General features: G+C 39.2%; 1 protein-coding gene across 1 annotated transcript in view; it reads left to right on the top strand.

The window, feature by feature from the left end:
• Positions 1 to 1,461: 1,461 nt before the first annotated feature.
• The window catches only part of LOC127412629 (DNA-directed RNA polymerase II subunit RPB2), a 39,491-nt gene continuing 19,390 nt past the window's right edge, over positions 1,462 to 21,562 (top strand). The window contains exons 1-10 of the mRNA XM_051649171.1: positions 1,462 to 1,574; positions 3,498 to 3,570; positions 3,688 to 3,838; positions 3,939 to 4,051; positions 4,180 to 4,399; positions 4,485 to 4,643; positions 4,764 to 4,928; positions 7,510 to 7,706; positions 7,813 to 7,932; positions 8,327 to 8,513. Coding sequence (XP_051505131.1) covers positions 1,556 to 1,574; positions 3,498 to 3,570; positions 3,688 to 3,838; positions 3,939 to 4,051; positions 4,180 to 4,399; positions 4,485 to 4,643; positions 4,764 to 4,928; positions 7,510 to 7,706; positions 7,813 to 7,932; positions 8,327 to 8,513 — 1,404 coding nt within the window. The 5' untranslated portion in view covers positions 1,462 to 1,555. The remainder of the gene's footprint in view (positions 1,575 to 3,497; positions 3,571 to 3,687; positions 3,839 to 3,938; positions 4,052 to 4,179; positions 4,400 to 4,484; positions 4,644 to 4,763; positions 4,929 to 7,509; positions 7,707 to 7,812; positions 7,933 to 8,326; positions 8,514 to 21,562) is intronic.

Below are 21,562 nucleotides of genomic sequence, written 5' to 3'. Positions count from 1 at the left end.
TGAGGTGTTAAACCAAGGTCCTGACTCTCTGTGATCATTAAAAATTCCAAATTCCCCCCATTGGCCCTTATAACTCATGGCTTCCTAATAATCCCCATCCATTAATTGGCTCAATAACTCCACTCTCTCCTCTCCACCAATAGCTGGTGAGTGTACTGGCACATTATGGCTGCTGTTGCATCTTCCAGGTGGATGCTGCATACTGGTGGTGACTGAGGAGAGTCCCCTGTTCACTGTGCAAAGTGCTTTGAGTGTAGTGTCAGAAAAGTGCTATATAAATGTAATGTTCATTCAAAGCCTTCTCTGATTTAAATCTCCTGACAATTGCTCTGTACTCCTCTTTGGACATAATGATGTTCAATGCCTTCTGATGGTGATTAATCAAGAAGCATCATTGACATATTGCCCTTTTCAGTTTATCTTCCTCAACGAATACTTTATATTTCTCGCTCGGCAAGTAACCTGGGATTTCAGGGTCAGCGCAATGCATTAGGGCACCACAACCAGAACAACAGGTATCACTGACTGACATTTCCACATCAGGAGTACCATAAATCTTTTGTTGCCTTCTAACTCTCTTTGATTTGGTGTGCCCCTCCAATGGAAACCCTTCATCATGGAACTCAATCAATGAATCTTCCTCCAATCCAGACTTTGTAGAGCGCTTTAAATGCTTCAGTTGCATTTCCAGTCCTCTTTGATGCATGTCAGTGTCAGTCTTTGTATGCACTGAAGTATTCCTAGGCTAGTGTAAATGAAGATGGTGAGGTAGTTTATCATATATATTGTCCACTGGTTCATCAAAGTCCAAGAACACAAATTTCTCTTATTTCTGTGGCTCCACTAATGTGTAATCTGAGGGTGACTTATCCTGAAGTTGATTTAATGATGATATCTGAGCTCATTTATCAGTGCTGTAACATCTCAAGACACCCCACCTCTGGATGATCTGTAACAGTGGATGGCAGTTTTTTTTTTTTTTTTTTTTTTTTGCTCAGGTGGGTTGTCGAGTCCTTTGATATCAACCTAGAAACAAGTGACCGTGGAAACATCTCTTGATATCCCCTTGACAGCTGCACTCTTGAAACTGAAACATGTTTTAAGCACTTACGAGAATAGAATTGTAATATCGGTGCTCCTAAAACCTTGTACATTGTTATAGAAATTATTTATCAGTGTTACAATAACAGTTACAACTCTTTAGTTACTACAACCTTTAAAAACATCGGACCCACGTGAGTGAAAAAAGCGGCCACACGCCGTTCAATATACGTCATCGGAAACACTTGTTATGTCTTTCCAAATAAACAAAAGTTTTAAAACAAAATCTTGCAGTAAAACATGTTATTAATTTTAAATGTAATATTAAAACTACTTCACATAAGAATTTAGACAATAAATACATAGAGAAATTTTATTGTACCGGAAGTGACGTATAATTCAGTCGTCGTTTGTGTTTGTTCTAGTGGTTCACACTGAAAGCGCTGTTCATTGGGGCGAGCGGATATACTGCCTTCAGTTTAATTACAACTCAACATATTTACCTGCAAACACCATGTATGATCAAGATGAAGGTATGTGTGTGATTTTATACGCGCAATCTTTTTATTATGGTGCAAGTAGTTCCAGCGTTAACACAACGTCGCGCGCTAACACACTAATGTTAGATTCGCCATTGGTCAAGTTGTGCAAAACAAACGTACTTTTGTTTGCATTATGTTCTCTTTTTTTTTTTTGGTGAAAAGTAGATATATAATTGCCCAAAGTGTTCAATTAGTGTTATTAAGTATGATTTGCTAGCAGTAGTGATTTATAACATTCTTTTGCCGGTAAAATGTACATACAGTTGAAGTTAGACGTTTACATACACCTTAGCCAAATACATTTAAACTCAGTTTTTCACAATTCCTGACATTTAATCGTAGAAAACATTCCCTGTCTTAGGTCAGTTAGGATCACTACTTTATTTTAAGAATGTGAAATGTCAGAATAATAGTAGAGAGAATGATTTATTTCAGCTTTTATTTCTTTCATCACATTCCCAGTGGGTCAGAAGTTTACATACACTTTGTTAGTATTTGGTAGCATTGCCTTTAAATTGTTTAACTTGGGTCAAATGTTTTGGGTAGCCTTTCACAAGCTTCTCACAATAAATTGCTGGAATTTTGGCCCATTCTTCCAGACAGAACTGGTGTAACTGAGTCAGGTTTGTAGGTTTCCTTGTTTGCACATGCTTTTTCAGTTCTGCCCACAAATTTTCTATCGGATTGAGGTCAGGGCTTTGTGATGACCACTCCAGTACCTTGACTTTGTTGTCCTTAAGCTATTTAGCCACAACTTTGGAGGTTTGCTTGGGGTCATTGTCCATTTGGAAGACCCATTTACGACCGAGCTTAAACTTCCTGGCTGATGTCTTGAGATGTTGCTTCAATATATCCACATAATTTTCCTTCCTCATAATGCCATCTTTTTTGTGAAGTGCACCAGTCCCTCCTGCAGCAAAGCACCCCCACAACATGATGCTTCCACCCCAATGCTTCATGGTTGGGATGGTGTTCTTCGGCTTGCAAGCCTCACCCTTTTTCCTCCAAACATAACAATGGTCATTATGGACAAAATGTTACATTTTTGTTTCATCAAACCAGAGGACATTTCTGCAAAAAGTACGATCTTTGTCCCCACATGCACTTGCAAACTGTAGTCTGGCTTTTTTTTATGGTGGATTTAGAGCAGTGGCTTCCTTGCTGAGCAGCCTTTCATATTATGTCAATGTAGAACTCGTTTTACTGTGGATATAGATACTTGTCTACATTTTTACTCCAGCATGTTCACAAGCTCCTTTGCTGTTGTTCTGGGATTGATTTGCACTTTTTGCACCAAATTATGATCATCTCTTGGAGACAGAATGTGTCTCCTTTCTGAGCGGTATGATGGCTGCATGGTTCCATGGTGTTTATACTTGCATACTATTGTTTGTACAGATGAATGTGGTACCTTCAGGCGTTTGGAAATTGCTCCCAGGGATGAACCAGACTTGTGGACATCATTTTCTGGAATTTTCCAAGCTGCTTAAAGGCACAGTTAACTTAGTTAATGTAAACTTCTGACCCACTGGAATTGTGATAGTCAATTAAAAGTGAAACAATCTGTCTGTAAACAATTGTTGGAAAAATTACTTGTGTCATGCACAAAGTAGATGTCCTAAACGACTTGCCAAAACTATATTTTTTGCTAATATGAAATTTGTGGAGTGGTTAAAAATGAGTTTTAATGACTTCAACTTAAGTGTATGTACATTCTGACATCAACTGTAACTGCTGTGTTACCTCCAGAGACATTATGAATCAATGAAATCAGACATGTTCTTGTAATAAATCCTGATATTGTAAATTTTTATTGTTTCTTCTTCTCAACTGACATATGCTGCTGACATAGCCTTTCGTTTGTTCAGCGTGTATCGATCTGTAAGTAATTCAACAGTAATTCTTCTTCTGCAGATATCCAATACGATGAAGATGATGATGAAATCACACCTGATCTGTGGCAGGAGGCCTGTTGGATTGTTATCAGGTAAAATGCCAAACCAGAATTGGATTCTTCTAAAAAATACTGTTCAGTTACTGTAATTTGGAGTACAAACATATGATCGTGTTTTACTTGATTCTTGACATTCGTGTACTTTTCCAGCTCTTACTTTGATGAGAAAGGTTTGGTGCGACAGCAGCTGGACTCATTTGATGAGTTCATCCAGATGTCTGTGCAGAGGATCGTAGAGGATGCTCCACCCATCGACCTGCAGGCTGAGGCCCAGCATACCTCTGGAGAGGTGGAGGAGCCGGTGAGTGTCTCCATGACCTGATAGCATTTACATCCTAATGACTCCTCCTAAATTGAATAAAATTATCTGGTTTATTTTCTCACCTGATATTGTTTTGCAGCCACGGTACTTGCTAAAGTTTGAGCAGATCTACCTGTCCAAACCCACCCACTGGGAAAGAGATGGTGCCCCCTCACCTATGATGCCAAATGAGGCCAGACTCCGTAATCTAACGTAAGTGATTCACTCCTGTTTCTTAGGGTCAAACTGAAATGCTGCATGTTTGCTTGTAAATTACTTGAATCTGTTTAAACTATTAAGTTAAATGAGACTGTGGACGAAATACACATTATTTTCTGCAGGTACTCTGCTCCTTTGTATGTGGACATCACTAAGACTATAATAAAGGATGGGGAGGAGCAACAACAGACCCAGCATCAGAAAACCTTCATAGGTAAAATTCCCATCATGCTCCGCTCAACATACTGCCTACTGAGTGGCCTGACTGATCGTGATCTCTGTGAGTTGAACGAGTGCCCTTTGGATCCGGGAGGCTACTTCATCATCAATGGTTCAGAGAAGGTCAGCATTGTTCCAAAACTATGTTGTTAGTGAAACGATTATTGGTCTGATTAAAATGTAATTCGCAATGTTTTCTGCTGATTAGGTCCTGATTGCACAAGAGAAGATGGCCACTAACACAGTGTATGTGTTTGCTAAGAAAGACTCCAAGTATGCTTACACCGGAGAGTGCAGGTCATGTCTGGAGAACTCATCCAGACCCACCAGCACCATCTGGGTCAGCATGATGGCCCGAGGAGGACAGGTCAGTTGTGCATGCAGATTGATGAAGTTTGTGGACTCGCTGTCAGTGGAAATGGAAGCCACCTCATTTACTGTTCATTCACTGAGTCTTATGTTAATGTCTTTTTTTTTCCTTGCCTAGGGAGTAAAGAAAAGCGCCATCGGCCAGAGGATTGTCTCCACTCTGCCGTATATTCGGCAGGAAGTACCCATCATCATTGTTTTCCGAGCGTTAGGATTCGTGTCTGATAGAGACATCCTGGAACACATCATCTATGATTTTGATGATCCTGAGATGATGGAGATGGTAAAAGTTGCTTCTTGTGAAGAATTAGGAATAAAGTGTCCTTGGAAAAATAGTTTCAATTAAGAATAGGCCTGTCACGATTATTATATACTAACCATGATTATTTGAGAGAGCTGTAATTAGTGATGTCAAAAATACAGGTACTTCAGTACCAAGTCCATGCTAAAATAAAAAAGATGTAACGATACCAGTGTTTCTGCAGTACCGGAAGTACGGAGCACTGACTCAATTCGGTCCCTGCACGCAGTCTGACTGACACACGACTGCTTTCAAATGCTCATTTTGAGCACATGCTCTGTTACTCTTTGCACTGAAATGGACAATTAATCAAATTAAAATTGTGATATGTCTTAGTGTGATTATTAAAACACAAAAGAATGCAATTTAATAAATATACAGTCTGCATATGCTGCACGCTTCAAAGTGAATGTGTGAAGCTACTCATATGCTGAAAACACCACGGTTCTTGAGCATCGCGTGCTGTGCATGTTGTAGTAGATGACAGAAGAGAACGCACATTCACTGTGAAGCGTGCAAAATTAAAGGTATAGTTCACCCAGAAATGAAAATTTTCTCATGAATGACTCACCTTTAAGCCATCCCAGATGTGTATGACTTCTTCAGCAGAACCGAAATGAACATTTTTATAAGCACATTTCAGCTGTGTAAATCGATAATTAAAACTTTATTAACTTAAAAAAAAAATGTTTCCTGCTAGCAGTCGCAGCATTACGATGATGTCGTGTGACGCAAGCATGATGGAACTCGGAAGCGTGTCCTTTGTTTACAACAGTGGAATGAACGTCATGCGAGAGTTAGGTCATTTCAAACAGCATCCCAGCGCTGGCCGGAAGTAACGATTTAAAATTAAAAACTTTTTCATTATCGATTTGTTTCTTACACCAACCTATCTTTTTTTTTTTTTTTTTTTCACAAGACATTAATTGATCGACTGGAGTCATGTGGATTACTTCTATGCTGCCTAAATATGCCTTTTGGACCATCAAAGAGCCAGCAGCCTGATGGCACCCATTTACTTGCATTGTATGAACATACAGAACTGAAATGTGCTTATAAAAATCTTCATTTTGGTTCTGCTGAAGAAGGAAAGACATATACACATCTGGGAAGGCTTAAAGGTGTGAATCATGAGGGAGTTTTCATTTTTGGGTGAAATATTCCTTTAAATTGCAGCCTTTTGCACTTTAATAATCACACTGGGCCATATAACCAACGTGTTATCCGGAGGTGTGAAACTAACATCAGCAACACAGAAACAATAAATCTTCCTGTCAAAATAAAAGCTTGATTCAAATTAAAAGCTTGACGTGTTAAAGAAATCACGGAAGAAGTATATTACAGTGATACAATAATATTTCCTGTAGTAATTGTAAAATAAAATTAATAATTATTGTATTTAAGCAATATCTCACAATGTTGTTAAAAAATAATAATAATTTGATTAGACATCATTTTGGTGCAGAAATTAAATTAAACTTTAAAACATGGAACGAAAAACACAGAATTTGGTGTGCGGGGGCGAAATTTTAAAAAAATAAATAACTGATTTCATAAGGCCCTACTTAAAAAGAAAACTTGAAGCAGTATTTACATTTACCAAAAATGGGTGAAAAATTCTCTCATCATTTACTCACCCTCATGCCATCCCAGATGTGTATGACTTTCTTTCTTCTGCTGAACACAAATGAAGATTTTTAGAAGAATATTTCAGCTCTGTCCATACAATGCAAGCGAATGGTGACCAAAATTGTGACGCTCCAAAACTCATATAAAGGCAGCATAAAAGTAATCCATCAGACTCCAGTGGTTGAATCCATATCTTCAGAAGCCATATGATAGGTGTGGGTGAGAAACAGATCAATATTTAAGTCAATTTTTTCTAGAAATTCTTCTCCCTGCTCAGTAGGGGGCGTATGTATGAAGAATGTGAATCACCAAAAAACACGAAGAAGAATGTGAAAGTTAAAGTGGAGATTGACAGAGCAGGAAGGAGAATTTATAGTAAAAATTGACTAAAATATTCATCTGTTTCTCACCCACAAATATCAAATCACTTCTGAAGATATTGATTTAACCACTGGAGTCGTGTGAAATACTTTTTATTCTGACCTATGTGATTTTTGGAGCTTCAAAATGTTGGCACCCATTCACTTGCATTGTATGGACCTACAGAGCTGCGATATTCTGCTAAAAATCTTAATTTTTGTTCTGCTGAAGAAAGAAAGTCATACACATCTGGGATTGCATGAGGGTGAGTAAATGATGAGATAATTAACTTTTTTGGGTGAACTATTCCTTTAATTGAGAAACTCTTCAAGGAAACATGCTATTGTTTTAATTTATTATTAACATGAATACATTTAACTTTGTTAAATAGGCTAAAGGATATATAACACATTTTTTTGTGGTATTGAGAATTGTGAAATTTTACTGGTATTTTATAGAAATGTTGGTATCCATTCATGACAACTCTAGTCGTTTAATTTGCGATTTAACTCGAGAGTAAAAGTAATCTTTGTCCAGAAGATTGCTTCATTGATACAGACTCTCTTCTGCTTAGGTAAAGCCATCTTTGGATGAGGCCTTTGTGATTCAGGAACAGAATGTGGCTCTGAACTTCATCGGCTCCAGAGGGGCCAAACCTGGTGTTACCAAAGAGAGGAGAATTAAATATGCTAAAGAGGTTCTGCAGAAGGAGGTGCTGCCACATGTTGGTGTATCAGATTTCTGCGAGACCAAGAAGGCATATTTCCTTGGGTAAAAAAGCATTTGTTTATTCCTGTTAGCTGTGACTTTGTAAGATTTTATGTATAGGGAGTGATGTACACTGTATTTTATTGTTGTATTTTATCTTTTTCTTTAGTTATATGGTTCACAGATTGCTATTGGCTGCCTTGGGCAGACGAGAGCTAGATGACAGAGATCACTATGGCAACAAAAGGCTTGATCTTGCTGGGCCACTGCTTGCGTTCCTTTTCCGAGGGTAAGACCACTATAATTAAGCACCTTTCATAAAAGCATAAATCTAATAAATAAGGGATAATGTACAGTCATTCACTCATTAGCACAAAATAAACCCCAACACGAAGCTTGGCGGCTACATACCATATAAATAAATTAAACAGACATGAAATATTGGTTTGAGTTGAAATGAAGTGTATTGAAATTATTTTATTAGGCAAGGAAATAGAGACTGCGGAGTGTTACAGAAGACTAGCGCAGCTACCTGTATGTAGGAAATCGGTTGCATGGGACGACAGTTGATTTGTGATTAAATGTAATTTAGTATTCCAGATAACTGTTTAATGATCCTTGAAAACAGTGCATGTTTTCATATCAGAGCCCGTTTAAAGTCTGGATGACTCTCTTGTTCCCAGAATGTTCAAGAACCTGCTGAAGGAAATCAGAATATATGCACAGAAGTTTATTGACAGGGGGAAGGACTTTAATCTTGAGCTGGCCATTAAGACTCGCATTATTTCTGATGGGCTCAAGTACTCTTTGGCTACAGGCAACTGGGGGGATGTGAAGAAAGCCCATCAGGCCAGAGCAGGTGTATCTCAGGTAAGGTCTGCTTTCTGCATAATTTTTTCTGATAACTTAGTTTTCAGAAGTTCCTTACTTTGCTCTATTTTGCCCAAATGTAAATGTGCAATATTTGGTAATTTAAGGAGTCAGATTTTCCCTCTTTTTGGTTCCAGGCATACTCTGCTTGCAGTTCCTCAGACAAGTTAAGCTCAATCGATAGAATTTGTAGCATAATGTTTAATGCCAAAGAAAATAATTTAAACTTGTCCCTTGCTTGTTTATAAACAAAAATGCAAAAATTAGTTACAGTGAGGCATTTACATTTAGACTTGGGATTGATGTCTTTTTCACACATCGATAATCAGAAAATGTTCCTGATGATTACCTATAGATATTGGCATTTTTTCAGATATAAATAGGGCTGCTTGTTGCACAGTAGTATTTGTCTCTTCATACATATTTCTCAACACAATTTTGGTAAAGTGTGAGTGGCAGGGTGAATTAAAGGGGGTCGCACACCTGACATGTCTGGCATAGGACATGGCGCATTATAAAATTTGAAATAACTATTTTCTACAAAGGTTCGCACACATACGACACACCTACGACTCCCAGCTATGACACCGGAGACTGCTCAAAATTCAACTCCCATAGTTTTCCGGTAAATTCAACCCAAATCATTATCAAAGGACAAAGATTATTTGCTCTAGCCATCGCTGGATGATGTATTGGGTATATGCATCTTTCAAATAGCCTACACAATGTAATTTCAGTTACAAGTGTGTTTTTGTGGTTAGACAGCTTGAATGAAAGCTATTCAAAGCTACATACAGAGAATTTGCGTAATTTCTAATCGTTCAGTTTGCGTAGTTACACTAGTTTTACACACAAACCTGCAAACTCATCAACGTCACTTTGTTCATTCTTTTTGTTATGAATTTTTTTTTTATTGATTCCAACAAAAACAAGAATAGATTTAACAACAGAATTATCTATACGGAATCAACTTATAACCCCCCCACACCATACACACACATAAATAGACACACAAATAGAAATACAAAAAAAAGACAAAATTCCACAAATATGTTAAAATAAACACACCAATAAAAAAATTGTCTCCCTCCACTGCCCCTCGCTAGGAGCCTTCCAAATGAGACAAATAACTGCCCCATTTCCTGCCATAAATTGCCAGATTACCCAGCCGTCTGGAAGTCATCTCCTCAAATGCTGCCACTTTACCCAACTCGGTGCACCACTCATGAAATGTGGGCACATCAGTTGACTTCCATCCCCTGAGGATTACCTGTCTGCCAATCATCACACTGGTTAGGACCCAGCTTTTTATATATTTATCTCCTATATTCAGGACTGCCCCATCACCCAAAATACCAGTCTGGGGCAAAATTAAATGTCACACATAAAGCTCTGGACCCTCAACCAAAATTCTTGGATCTAACCACATCCCAAAAAACATGGGTTGTGCCCCCGTCTTCTGAGTGGCATCACCAGCAGGTAGGTATGTCTTTAAGACCAAGCCTATACAATCTAGAGGGGGTCCAATAGAATCTTTGCAAAATCTTAAATTGCATCAGACGCACCCATATATCTCTAGATGTAGACTTGACGTGTTTTAGAATCCTAGCCCACACTCCCTCCTCCAATAAGAAGTTTAAATCTCCCATAATCTCTTGATAAAAGTTAAAGCTCCATCCCCCAGATTCTGAATTAACAGGGAGTAATACATTGATGCCTCATGACCTTTTCCAAAGGCAGTAATCCAAAGCTGCTTTAGTGTATGCTACCTCCAAAAATAGTACAGAGCAGGTGGCGCAGCTGTAAATACCTAAAGAACTGAGATCTGGGAATCCTAAAATGTTGAACCATATGTTCAAAAGATCTCAACACTCCACTCTCATATAGGTCACTGAGTGTATTAACCTCCCTCACAGTCCACTCTGACCAGCAGAAAGGGGACTTATTAATACGTCATTTTGGGTTCAGCCATATGCTCGGGGCAACATTTAAATAAATGTCTGAATTAAACACTCTGGACACTTTTGTCCATACCGCGTGCAAATGTGAGATAATTGGGTGTAACTTAACTTCTCCAGTTAGTTTAATAGAAAGGCTTTGCAATGGCGAAATAGGGGCAAGAACTTCCTGTTCAGTACAAAACCAGGGAGGGGCTCTCTCAGGTGGAAGCGACCAATGAGCCAAATGTCTGAGACCGAATGCATAATAATAAAAAATTCTTGGGTAGGCCTAGCCCACCTTTGTCTATCGGCCTATGTAACTTATTAAAATGTAATCTGGGACACTTACCATTCCAAGTGAAGGACTTAGCTATACTATCAAATTGCTTGAAATAAGAGAAGGGGACATCTATAGGGGGAGACTGCAGCAGGTAGTTGAATTTTGGAATACAATTCATTTTAATAACATTAACCTTCCCAATCAAACATAAATGTAATGAAGCCCACATTGCTTGAAAACCTTTTATTAAGGGGTCAAAATTAACTCTAAGTAAATCACACAAATTTGCTGGGAATAAAATGCCCAAATACTTAATGCCCTGTTTGGGCCACTGGAAAGTGCCCGGCTGAAAAGCCATTACTGGGCAGTACGCTGTCAGAGCCAAAGCTTCGGATTTAGACCAATTGACTCTGTATCCTGAGAACTTAGAAAAGGAATTAATAATTCTGTGGAGACAAGGCATATATCTAGTGGGGTCGGAGATGAATAATAAAATATCATCTGCGTCAAGCAAAAGCTTATGCGCCATACCTCCTGCCACCACCCCTGGAAAATCATCTTCCTTTCTTATAGTGGCTGCTAATGGTTCCAGGGCAAGACAGAACAATAATGGGGAAAGAGGGCAACCCTGCCGGGTGCCCCTATCCAGAGTAAAATAATCTGAAATTAATCTATTTGTTTGTACCCGCTACCGGGTGTCTATAAAGTAACTTAATCCAACCAATAAAAGTATTCCCGAACCCGTAATTTTCCAAAACCTTGAAAAGATAATCCCATTCTACCATATAAAAAAACGCCTTTTCGGTGTCAAGTGAGATGGCAGCGACCGGAGTCTGATTATTCACCACTGACCACATGATATTGGTGAAACGCCTAATGTTTTGAGAAGAGCTGCGGCCCCGAATAAACCTCACCTGATCTATATGTATAAGAGATGTCATAACTTAATCGGTTAGCCAAAATTTTTGACAATATTGTAACGTCTAGCTGGATCAGGGAAATTGGACAGTAACCCTTACACATGCTTGGATCTTTGTCTTTTTTAAGAATCAGACTGATCCAGGCTTGTGTCATGGTTGGCGGAAGCTTTCCATTCTTTAACAAAAATGGAGCCAGTTCTATAGCATAAGATCTAAAAAATTCAGTGGCAAAGCCATCTGGCCCCGGAGCCTTGCCTGTAGGCAAGGCCTTAATTACCTCGCCAAGCTCCTCCAAGGTTATCTCAGAATCAAGAGAATTGTTTTGCTCATTCGTCAGTTTTTACGGAGTTCTAATGGTTCCACAAAGTTTCTAATATCTTCATTAGTAGACGAAGACATGGAACTATAGAGATCAAGATAGAATTCTTTAAAAGCATTATTAATATCAATGGCTGAGGTAAATATATCACCATCAACATATTTCACCGAGGGAATGGTAGAAAAAAACTCTTTCTGCTTTATATATCTAGCCAAAAGCTTCCCTGCTTTGTTCCCTGACTCAAAGTATGAATAGCCAAAACTCCACCTTCCATGACAAAATAGTATTATATCTGTATTTCAATCGGGTCAGTTCTCTGAAGCTATCAGACGACATTCGGTGCTTCATCTCTGCCTCTGCACTTTTAATATTCCCTTCCAACTCCACGAGTTCTCGTGCTTTGGATTTTTTGATGAATGAGGCATACTGTATAATCCGACAACACCTCTAAACTCACCAGGGCATGATCTGGGACTAAAATGTTTCCAACTGAGCAATCAACAGATGAAATGAGGGACTTGGATATAAAAAAATAAATAAAATCGAATCGAGAATAAATCTTATGGACTGATGAAAAAAATGTGTAGTCCCTACCACATGGGTTCAAAAGTCTCCAAATATCTGTAAAACTAAGATTTTTACACATCCTGTGAAGCGTCAATGTTGCTCTAGGGGGCTTGCACACCTTTGCTTCATTTTGATCAAGAACTGAGTCCATCAATAGATTAAAGTCTCCTCCCAATATTATATCATGAGGGGTGCCAGCGGCTTGCAACATCCCTTCAAGATATATAAAAAAGCCCTGATCATCAGTGTTAGGTGCGTAAATATTAGCCAAAATAAGACTGCCCCTGAATTTCTGCTAAAACAATAATGACTCTTCCTAATTTATCTTTAATCTGTTTGAGACATTTGAATTGTAGATGCTTACTTATCAGTGTATTGACTCCCCTGCTCTTACTTGAGCTGGCACTAAAGAAAACATGTCCACCCCATATCTCCCCAAATGTTTCAGCTTCCTGCGGGGAAAGATGCATTTCTTGATGAAACACTATATCATATTTCTTTTTTGTAATTAACATTTTTTTATTGATTCAAAAAGAAAGCACAACAGAGAAAAACACAACATAAATACACCGAATCAACACTCATTAATATCCCTCCCCAAATACCAACCCCACCCTACCCCAAAGAACACCCCTGTGGTCACATAAAATAATACACACACACAAACAATAAAATAAAAAATAAAAATCAATAAAAAATAAAATATGTAATAAATATACATAATTAAACTAAACATCTCCCTCCTCATCCCTTCCCCTAGAGTCCTCAAACTGCCAAATACCTACCCCACTTCCTGAAAAATAAGTCCTCCCGCCCCAGCCTTCCATCTATTATCCTCTCATAAGCCGCCACCCTCCCCATCTCCGCACACCACTCTGGAAATGGTGGCACTCTGTTTGACTTCCAGCCCCTTAAAATAATTTGTCTACTGATCATCACGCTAGTCAGAACCCAATTTTTTATATATTTGTCACCCGAATTTATAACTTCCCCATCGCCCAAAATGCAAAGTCTGGGGCAGAGTAAAATTTGAGTGTCCAGAATGTCACGCAAATAATTCAGAATCTTTAACCAAAAATCTTGGATCTTAACGCATCCCCAAAAAAACATGGGCTATGTCTCCAACTTCTGATTGGCATCGCCAGCATGTGGGTGTGTCTTTAAGACCAAGCCTGTATAATCTAGAGGGGGTCCAATAAAATTTTAAATTGCATAAGGCGAACCCTTGCATCTCTTGATGTAGACTTGACATTTTTCAGAATCTTAGTCCACAGTCCATCCTCCAATACCAAATTCAAATCTTTCTCCCATAATTTCTTAATAGAAGTTAAAACTCCATCCCCCATACTCTGAATTAACAGGGAGTAGTACACTGATGCCTCATGACCTTTTCCAAAAGCCACAATCACCTCTCCAAAAGCATCTGCCTCCTCAGGGGGGTGTGTGCTACTCCCAAAAATAGTACAAAGCAGGTGGCGCAATTGTAAATACTTATAAAACTGAGGTCTGGGGATCCCAAAATGTTGGACCAAGTTTTCAAATGATCTCAACACACCACTTTCATATAGGTCACTGAGTGTAGCAACCCCCTCACAATCCACTCTGGCCAGCAGAAAGGGGACTTGCCAATACACAATCTTGGGTTCTGCCATATGCTCGAGGCAACATTTAAATAAGTGTCCAATTTAAACAATCTGGACACTTTAGTCCATACAGAGTGTAAATGCGAAATAACGGGGTGTAACTTAACTTTTCCAATTAGTTTGATAGAGATGCTTTGTAACGGTGAAATAGGGGCAAGAACTGCCTGTTCAATAACAAACCAGGGAAGGGCTCTCTCAGGTGGAAGTGACCAATGAGCCAAATGTCTGAGACTGAATGCATAGTAATAAAACAAAATCTTGGGTAGTCCTAGCCCACCTTTGTCAATCGGCCTATGTAGCTTATTAAAATGCAATCTGGGACGTTTACCATTCCAAATGAAGGACTTCACTATGCTATCGAATTGCTTGAAATAAGAGAGGGGGACATCTACAGGTAGGGACTGTAGCAGGTAGTTAAATTTTGGAATACAATTAATTTTAATAACATTAACCTTCCCAATCATCGATAAATGTAATGAAGCCCACCTGCCCACATCGCTTGAAAACCTTTTTATTAAAGGTTCAAAATTAACACTAACTAAATCAGACAAATTTGCTGGGAATAAAATCCCCAAATACTTAATGCCCTGTTTGGGCCACTGGAAGGCGCCCGGCTGGAAAGCCGTTACTGGACAGTACGCTGTCAGAGCCAAAGCTTCGGATTTAGACCAATTAACTTAGTATCCTGAGAATTTAGAAAAGGAATTAATAATTCTGTGGACGTAAGGCATAGATCTAGTAGGTTCAGAGACAAATAATAAAATATCATCTGCGTAAAGCAGAAGTTTATGCGCCACACCGCCCGCCACCACCCCTGGAAAATCATCCTCCTTTCTTATCGCGGCTGCTAATGGTTCCAGGGCAAGACAGAACAATAATGGGGAAAGAGGGCAGCCCTGCCGAGTTCCCCTATCCAAAGCAAAATAATCTGAAATTAATCCATTTGTTTGTACCGCTGCTACAGGGTGTCTATAAAGTAACTTAATCCATCCAGTAAAAGTATTTCTGAACCCATACATTTCCAAAACCTTAAAAAGATAATCCCATTCTACCATATCAAATGCCTTTTCGGCGTCAAGTGAGATGGCAGCGACCGGAGATTGTTCATTCGCCACTGACCACATAATATTGATGAGACGCCTGATGTTATTAGAAGAGCTATGGCCCCGAATAAACCCCACCTGATGTATATGTATAAGAGATGTCATAACTTAATCGATTAGCCAGAATTTTTGACAATATTTTTACATCTAGTTGGATCAGGGAGATTGGACGGTAACTTTTACACTCACTTGGATCTTTGTCTTTTTTAAGAATCAGACTGATCCGGGCTTGTGTCATGGTTGGAGGAAGCTTTCCATTTTTTAATGATTCAGTATAAACTTCTAACAAAAGTGGAGCCAGTTCTGTAGCATAAGATCTGAAAAATTCAGCAGCAAAACCATGTGGCCCCGGAGCCTTGCCAGTAGGTAGGGACTTAATTACCTCATCAAGCTCCTCCAAGGTTATCTCAGAATTGAGAGTTTTTTTGTTCAATCGTCAGTTTAGGGAGTTCTAATGGTTCCACAAAGTGTCTAATATCTTCATCAGTAGACGAAGACATGGAACTATAAAGATCAATATAGAACTCTTTAAAGGCATTATTAATATCAATGGCTGAAGTAAAAATTTCACAACCAGCAGATTTCACTGAGGGAATGATAGAAAGAGACTCTCTCTGCTTTATATATCTAGCCAAAAGCTTCCCTGCTTTGTCACCCGACTCAAAGTATAACTGTCTTGCCCTGAATAACCAAAACTCCACTTTCCGTGACAAAATAGTATTATATCTATATTTCAATTGGGTCAGTTCTCTGAGGCCATCAGCTGACATACGGTGCTTCAGCTCTGCCTCAGCACTTTTAATATTCTCTTCCAACTCCACAAGTTCTCGTGCATTGGATTTTTTGATGAATGAGGCATACTGTATGATACTGACCCCTAAGAACCGCCTTAAGGGCCTCCCAAGCCATGCCCACAGAGGATACCGAGGACCAGTTGGTCTCCATATAAACATTGATTTCAGTCTTTAACATTTGTTGGAAATCAGGATTTTCCAAAAGGGACACATTAAGGCGCCAACTATATGAATTTTTTTTCTCTATATGTGGCATCACCTCTAAACTCACCAGGGTGTGATCTGAGACTAAAATGTTTCCAATTGAGCAATCAGCAACAGATGAAATGAGGGATTTGGGTATCAAAAAAAAAATCTGTTCTAGAATAAATCTTATGGACTGATGAAAAAAAATTTATAGTCCCTACCAGATGGGTTCAAAAGTCTCCACATATCCGTAAGACCAAGATTTTTACACATCCTGTGAAGCGTCAATGTTGCTCTAGGCGGTTTACACACTTTTGCTTCACTATGATCAAGTACTGAGTCCATCAAAAGATTAAAGTCTCCTCCCAATATTATATCATGAGGGGTGCCAGCTGTTTGCAGCATCCCTTCAAGATCTATTAAAAAAAGCCCTGATCATCAGCGTTAGGTGCGTAAATATTAGCCAAAATCAACCTTTGCCCTTGAATTTCAGCTAAAACAATAATGACTCTCCCTAATTTATCTTTAGTCTGTTTGAGACATTTGAATTGTAGATGTTTATTATTCAGTATAATGACTCCCTTGCTCTTACTTGAGCCAGCACTAAAAATAACATGTCCTCCCCATATCTTCCCAAATTTTTCAGCTTCCTGCGGGGAGAGATGTGTTTCTTGAAGAAACACTACATCATATTTCTTATGCTTAAGAAAAGAAATAACCTTCCTTCTTTTTATGGGGTGCCCCAAACCATTTACATTCCATGTGGAGAGAGATAGTACACTCATATTAACAACTGACATATTGATATAATAAAAAAAATAAATTGTGTGAAAAACAAAATTATACAGACCACATTCCCCATTAGTGAAACAATCAACCCCCGAACAAAACAAACAGAAAAAAGAAAAACGTGAACATTAACCCCGCGCACGAAAGCGCCAACCGGTGACAGTCCCTTTAAACTCAAAAGGTCCATGAACGCCCACGAGCCCCCACGACAACTTTGCCATCGGATTGCTCAATTTTGCCTCTCAAATTACATAACAGAAAATACTTTATAAAATAAACCCAGCAAATAGGAAGAATGAACACAAAGAATGTGTGTCTCAATGGTGTGATCATCCACAAAACAAATTCCAGCTGATATAAAACCGTTCAGATTCCTCGGACAGATAGACGAATGTTCAGTGAGCCAGCTGTTATGAGTTCAGCGGATGACGTAATAATTCCAATGTCTCGTAAAAAAAAAAACTCAACAAAACAAACTACAGCCAGCAGGAGGAATAAGCACGAAGAACGAACAGATTAATCCACAGCTGTTCCAAAGGAGGGTTATTCAATAGGACAAGCTACAGCCGCTAGGCGGAGCAATACAAAAAGTAACAAAACCGGCATTCCGGTTCCCCGGATGGTCAAGTCAGTTCACTCGGAGGCCACATAAACGTATATACCATGACTTACACAATCCGTCAACTTTATAAAAGACATCCTTTGTGTGAGCATGTAGATATTTTGTGGTCATCCGTAGTGTCCACTCTCAAACTGTCCGGGAACTTCAATGCAAATGTAATCTTTCATCAGTGCAAAAGTTTCTTTAAGGAAAAGTGTTAATCACAAAACAAGCTCCAGCCGCTAGGCGGAGCCAACGCAAAAAACCCAAAATGTCGCCCAGCTTCCTCAAGAGTAAGTACAGCGAGTCAGGCCCACTCACATGAGAAACATCCAATAGTTTACTCAAACATTGATTCTACAAAAGATATTGCCTGTTTTGGACATTTAAATACTTTGCGACCAACCTTCGTTTCTACACTGGGGTGCTGCTACACAAAGCAAACTCCAGCCGCTAGGCGGAACCAGCACAAAAAGAAACAAAAAAGGCGCTCCGTTTCCTCGAGCAGTCAAGTGAATGTTCAGTGAGATGGTCCACTCGGCAGCAAAGTGAGAACCACAAAATAACTTAATCACTCCATTGACTTTATGAAGAACAATGCTTGCTGTGGGCATGTGAATGTTTTACGGCTATCCTTGGTACAGTTGTGATCAAAAGTTTGCATACCCTTGGAGAATTGGTAATATATGTACCATTTTTAAAGAAAACATGAGTGAGCAGGCAAAACACATTTATTTTATTTCTTATGGGATTCATATTCAACTGTAGGTTGTAACATAATGGCACAATCATAAAACAAAACCCCCTTTAGCATCAATGACAGCGTGCAGTCTTTTGTAATAGTTGTCTATGAGGCCCCAAATTCTTGCAGGTGGTATAGCTGCCCATTCATCTTGGCAAAATGCCTCCAGGTCATGCAAAGTCTTTGGTCATCTTGCATGAACCGCACATTTGAGTGGCTCGATGATATTAAGGTCAGGAGACTGTGATGGTCACTCCAGAACCTTCACCTTTTTCTGCTGAAACCACTGGAGGGTCAACTTGGCCTTGTGCTTAGGGTCATTGTCGTGCTGGAAAGTCTAAGAGCGTCCCATGTGCAGCTTTCATGCAGAAGAATCCAAATTGGCTGCCAGTATTTTCTGAGAACATGCTGCATTCATCTTGCCATCAATTTTCACAAGATTCCCCGTGCCTTTAGAGCTCACCGCCCCAGCCCCCTTTATGGTTGTGACCATAAAGCTCTGTTTTGGTCTCATCACTCCAAATTACAGTGTGCCAGAAGCTGTGAGGCGTGTCAAGGTGTTGTCGGGCATATTTTAACCGGGCTTTTTTTGGCATTGGCGCAGTAAAGGCTTCTTTCTGGCAACTCGACCATGCAGCTCATTTTGTTCAAGTATCGTTGTATTGTGCTCCTTGAAACAACCACACCATCTTTTTCCAGAGCAGCCTGTATTTCTCCTGAGGTTACCTGTGGGTTTTTCTTTGTATCCCGAACAATTCTTCTGGCAGTTGTGGCTGAAATCTTTCTTAGTCTACTTGACCTTGGCTTGGTATCAAGAGATCCCTGAATTTTCAACTTCTTAATGAGTGATTGAACAGTACTGACTGGTATTTTCAAGGCTTTGGATATCTTTTTATATCCTTTTCCATCTTTATAAAGTTCCATTACCTCGTTACACAGGTCTTTTGACAGTTCTTTTCTGCTCTCCATGGCTCAGTATCTAGCCTGCTCAGTGCATCCATGTGAGAGCTAAAAAACTTATTGACTATTTAAACACAGACACAAATTGTAATTTAAAAAGCCACAGGTGTGGGAAATTAACCTTTAATTGCCATTTAAACCTGTGTGTGTCACCTTGTGTGTCTGTAACAAAGCCAAACATTCAAGGGTATGTAAACTTTTGATTAGGGCCATTTGGATGATTTCTATTATCATTATGATTTAAAAAGGAGCCAAACAACTATGTGATAATAAATGGCTTCATATGATCACTATCCTTAAATAAAAGACTTCTTGCATGATCAGTCATATTTTCAAAATCAATGCCAAAATTTCACAATTTCTGCCAGGGTATGCAAACTTTTGAGCACAACTGTATCTATTCTCAATTTGGCCAGGTACATCAGTGCAAAAGCGACCTTCCGTTGATGTAAGAGTTTCTTGCATTCCTTGAATCAATAACGTTTCTCTCTTTTTGAATTCGCAAAGTCTGGGAACAAGAAAATGCTGTGGTTCTTCCAAGAAAGCCTTCCTTTACTCCTCACCTCGCGTAACACAAGATCTTTATCGGATGATCTCAGAAATTTGGCCAGAATTGATCGGGGCCTGTGTCCCTCAGCGAATTGCTGAGCCGGAACTCTGTGAGCTTATGGCCTGCTATGTCGAGCAGACTCTGAAAGAGCCCGTCCAAGAATTTCACCATATCTCGACCTTCTTTGTTCTCAGGAATTCCAACAATTCGGACATTATTTTGCCGGTTACGATTCTCCAAGTCTTTCAACTTCTCCCAGACACACTCCAAGTCCACTTTGGTCGCTAGCGGATTAGCAGCTAATTCCCTCTCCGATGACTCCAGATAATCGATCTGTTTCTCGACATCACTCACTCTTGTAACCATATCAGCGAATTTAGTCTCCATGGCAATGATCGATCAAAGTATTACAGCAAGATCCTCCAAATCCGCAACAACCTTCATCAGCATTGCTGACACGTTCAGCAATTCACGCTGAATCTCTTTCACTTCTCCGGCCAAACTGACTCCCTGGTCCGCAGCCTCTGGGGGGTGTCAGCTTGAGCACGTAAGTGCCTTTTAATGTCGAGGATTTTGAATCCTTTGACACATTGTCTTATTAGAACAGTTAAGGATCAGAGTGTATGGAATCTCACCAGTTTATGAAATAAAAAGTATTAAAACTAGCAAAGTGCACAGAGCTCGCCGTTCACACATCCGAACCTCGCATGGTGTCACGTGACCCCCCCCCCAAACACTTTGTTCATTCTTCAAGAAGTTCAAAAACCTTTATAACATTTGTGTGTTTGGTGACCAGGGGTGTTTTCCAAACTGCTTTTTTGCTCCCTTAAAGGGCACTTCGGGAAGGCGACGCCACTTGAAGGGTCATTTTCAAACGAAAGAAATTAAGTTAATTTTTACAAAGGGCACTTTCACAAGACATTTAGTGAAGGATACATTCAAACTGGAATGTCATGCTCAGAGTGCCCACATCAAGAGCTCTGTCCTTCGTAGTAATTAGGGCATAGGGAGGATAATTTTCGATTTGGAATTCGCCCTACATCCACAATTTGGACATGTTTGCCTTGTTCTACCGGTGATCAGCTTCTGTAAATGTTATTTCCCAATGCTATAATGCCAGACTACATTAAACAAGGCCAAAAAACAGTGATTTTGAAAGCTCTCAAATAAGGCTTCTGATTTAAATGTCTGCTAATGTTAATATATCAATGCCTCAAAAACATATTGATAAAGTAACGTGCTGATCAATAATCGATATATCTATATTTTATGACATGCCTACTTACAATGGAAGTGAAAGAGGCCAGTTAATAAACATTAAAATACCCACTATTTCAAAAGTATAGCTACAAGATTATAAACATTATACATACAGTGCATCCGGAAAGTATTCACAGCGCTTCACTTTTTCCACATTTTGTTATGTTACAGCCTTATTCCAAAATGTATTAAATTCATTATTTTCCTCAAAATTCTACAAACAATACCCCATAATGACAACGTGAAAGAAGTTTGTTTGAAATCTTTGCAAATTTATTAAAAATAAAAAAACGAAAAAAATCACATGTACATAAGTATTCACAGCCTTTGCTCAATACTTCGTTGAAACACCTTTGGCACCAATTATAGCCTCAAGTCTTTTTGAGTATGATGCT

The sequence above is a fragment of the Myxocyprinus asiaticus genome, chromosome 22, assembly GCF_019703515.2.
Source record: "Myxocyprinus asiaticus isolate MX2 ecotype Aquarium Trade chromosome 22, UBuf_Myxa_2, whole genome shotgun sequence".
Classification (NCBI taxonomy): domain Eukaryota; kingdom Metazoa; phylum Chordata; class Actinopteri; order Cypriniformes; family Catostomidae; genus Myxocyprinus; species Myxocyprinus asiaticus.
Note: the sequence above shows the minus strand (reverse complement) of the source record. Positions and strands in the feature narration are given on the sequence as shown.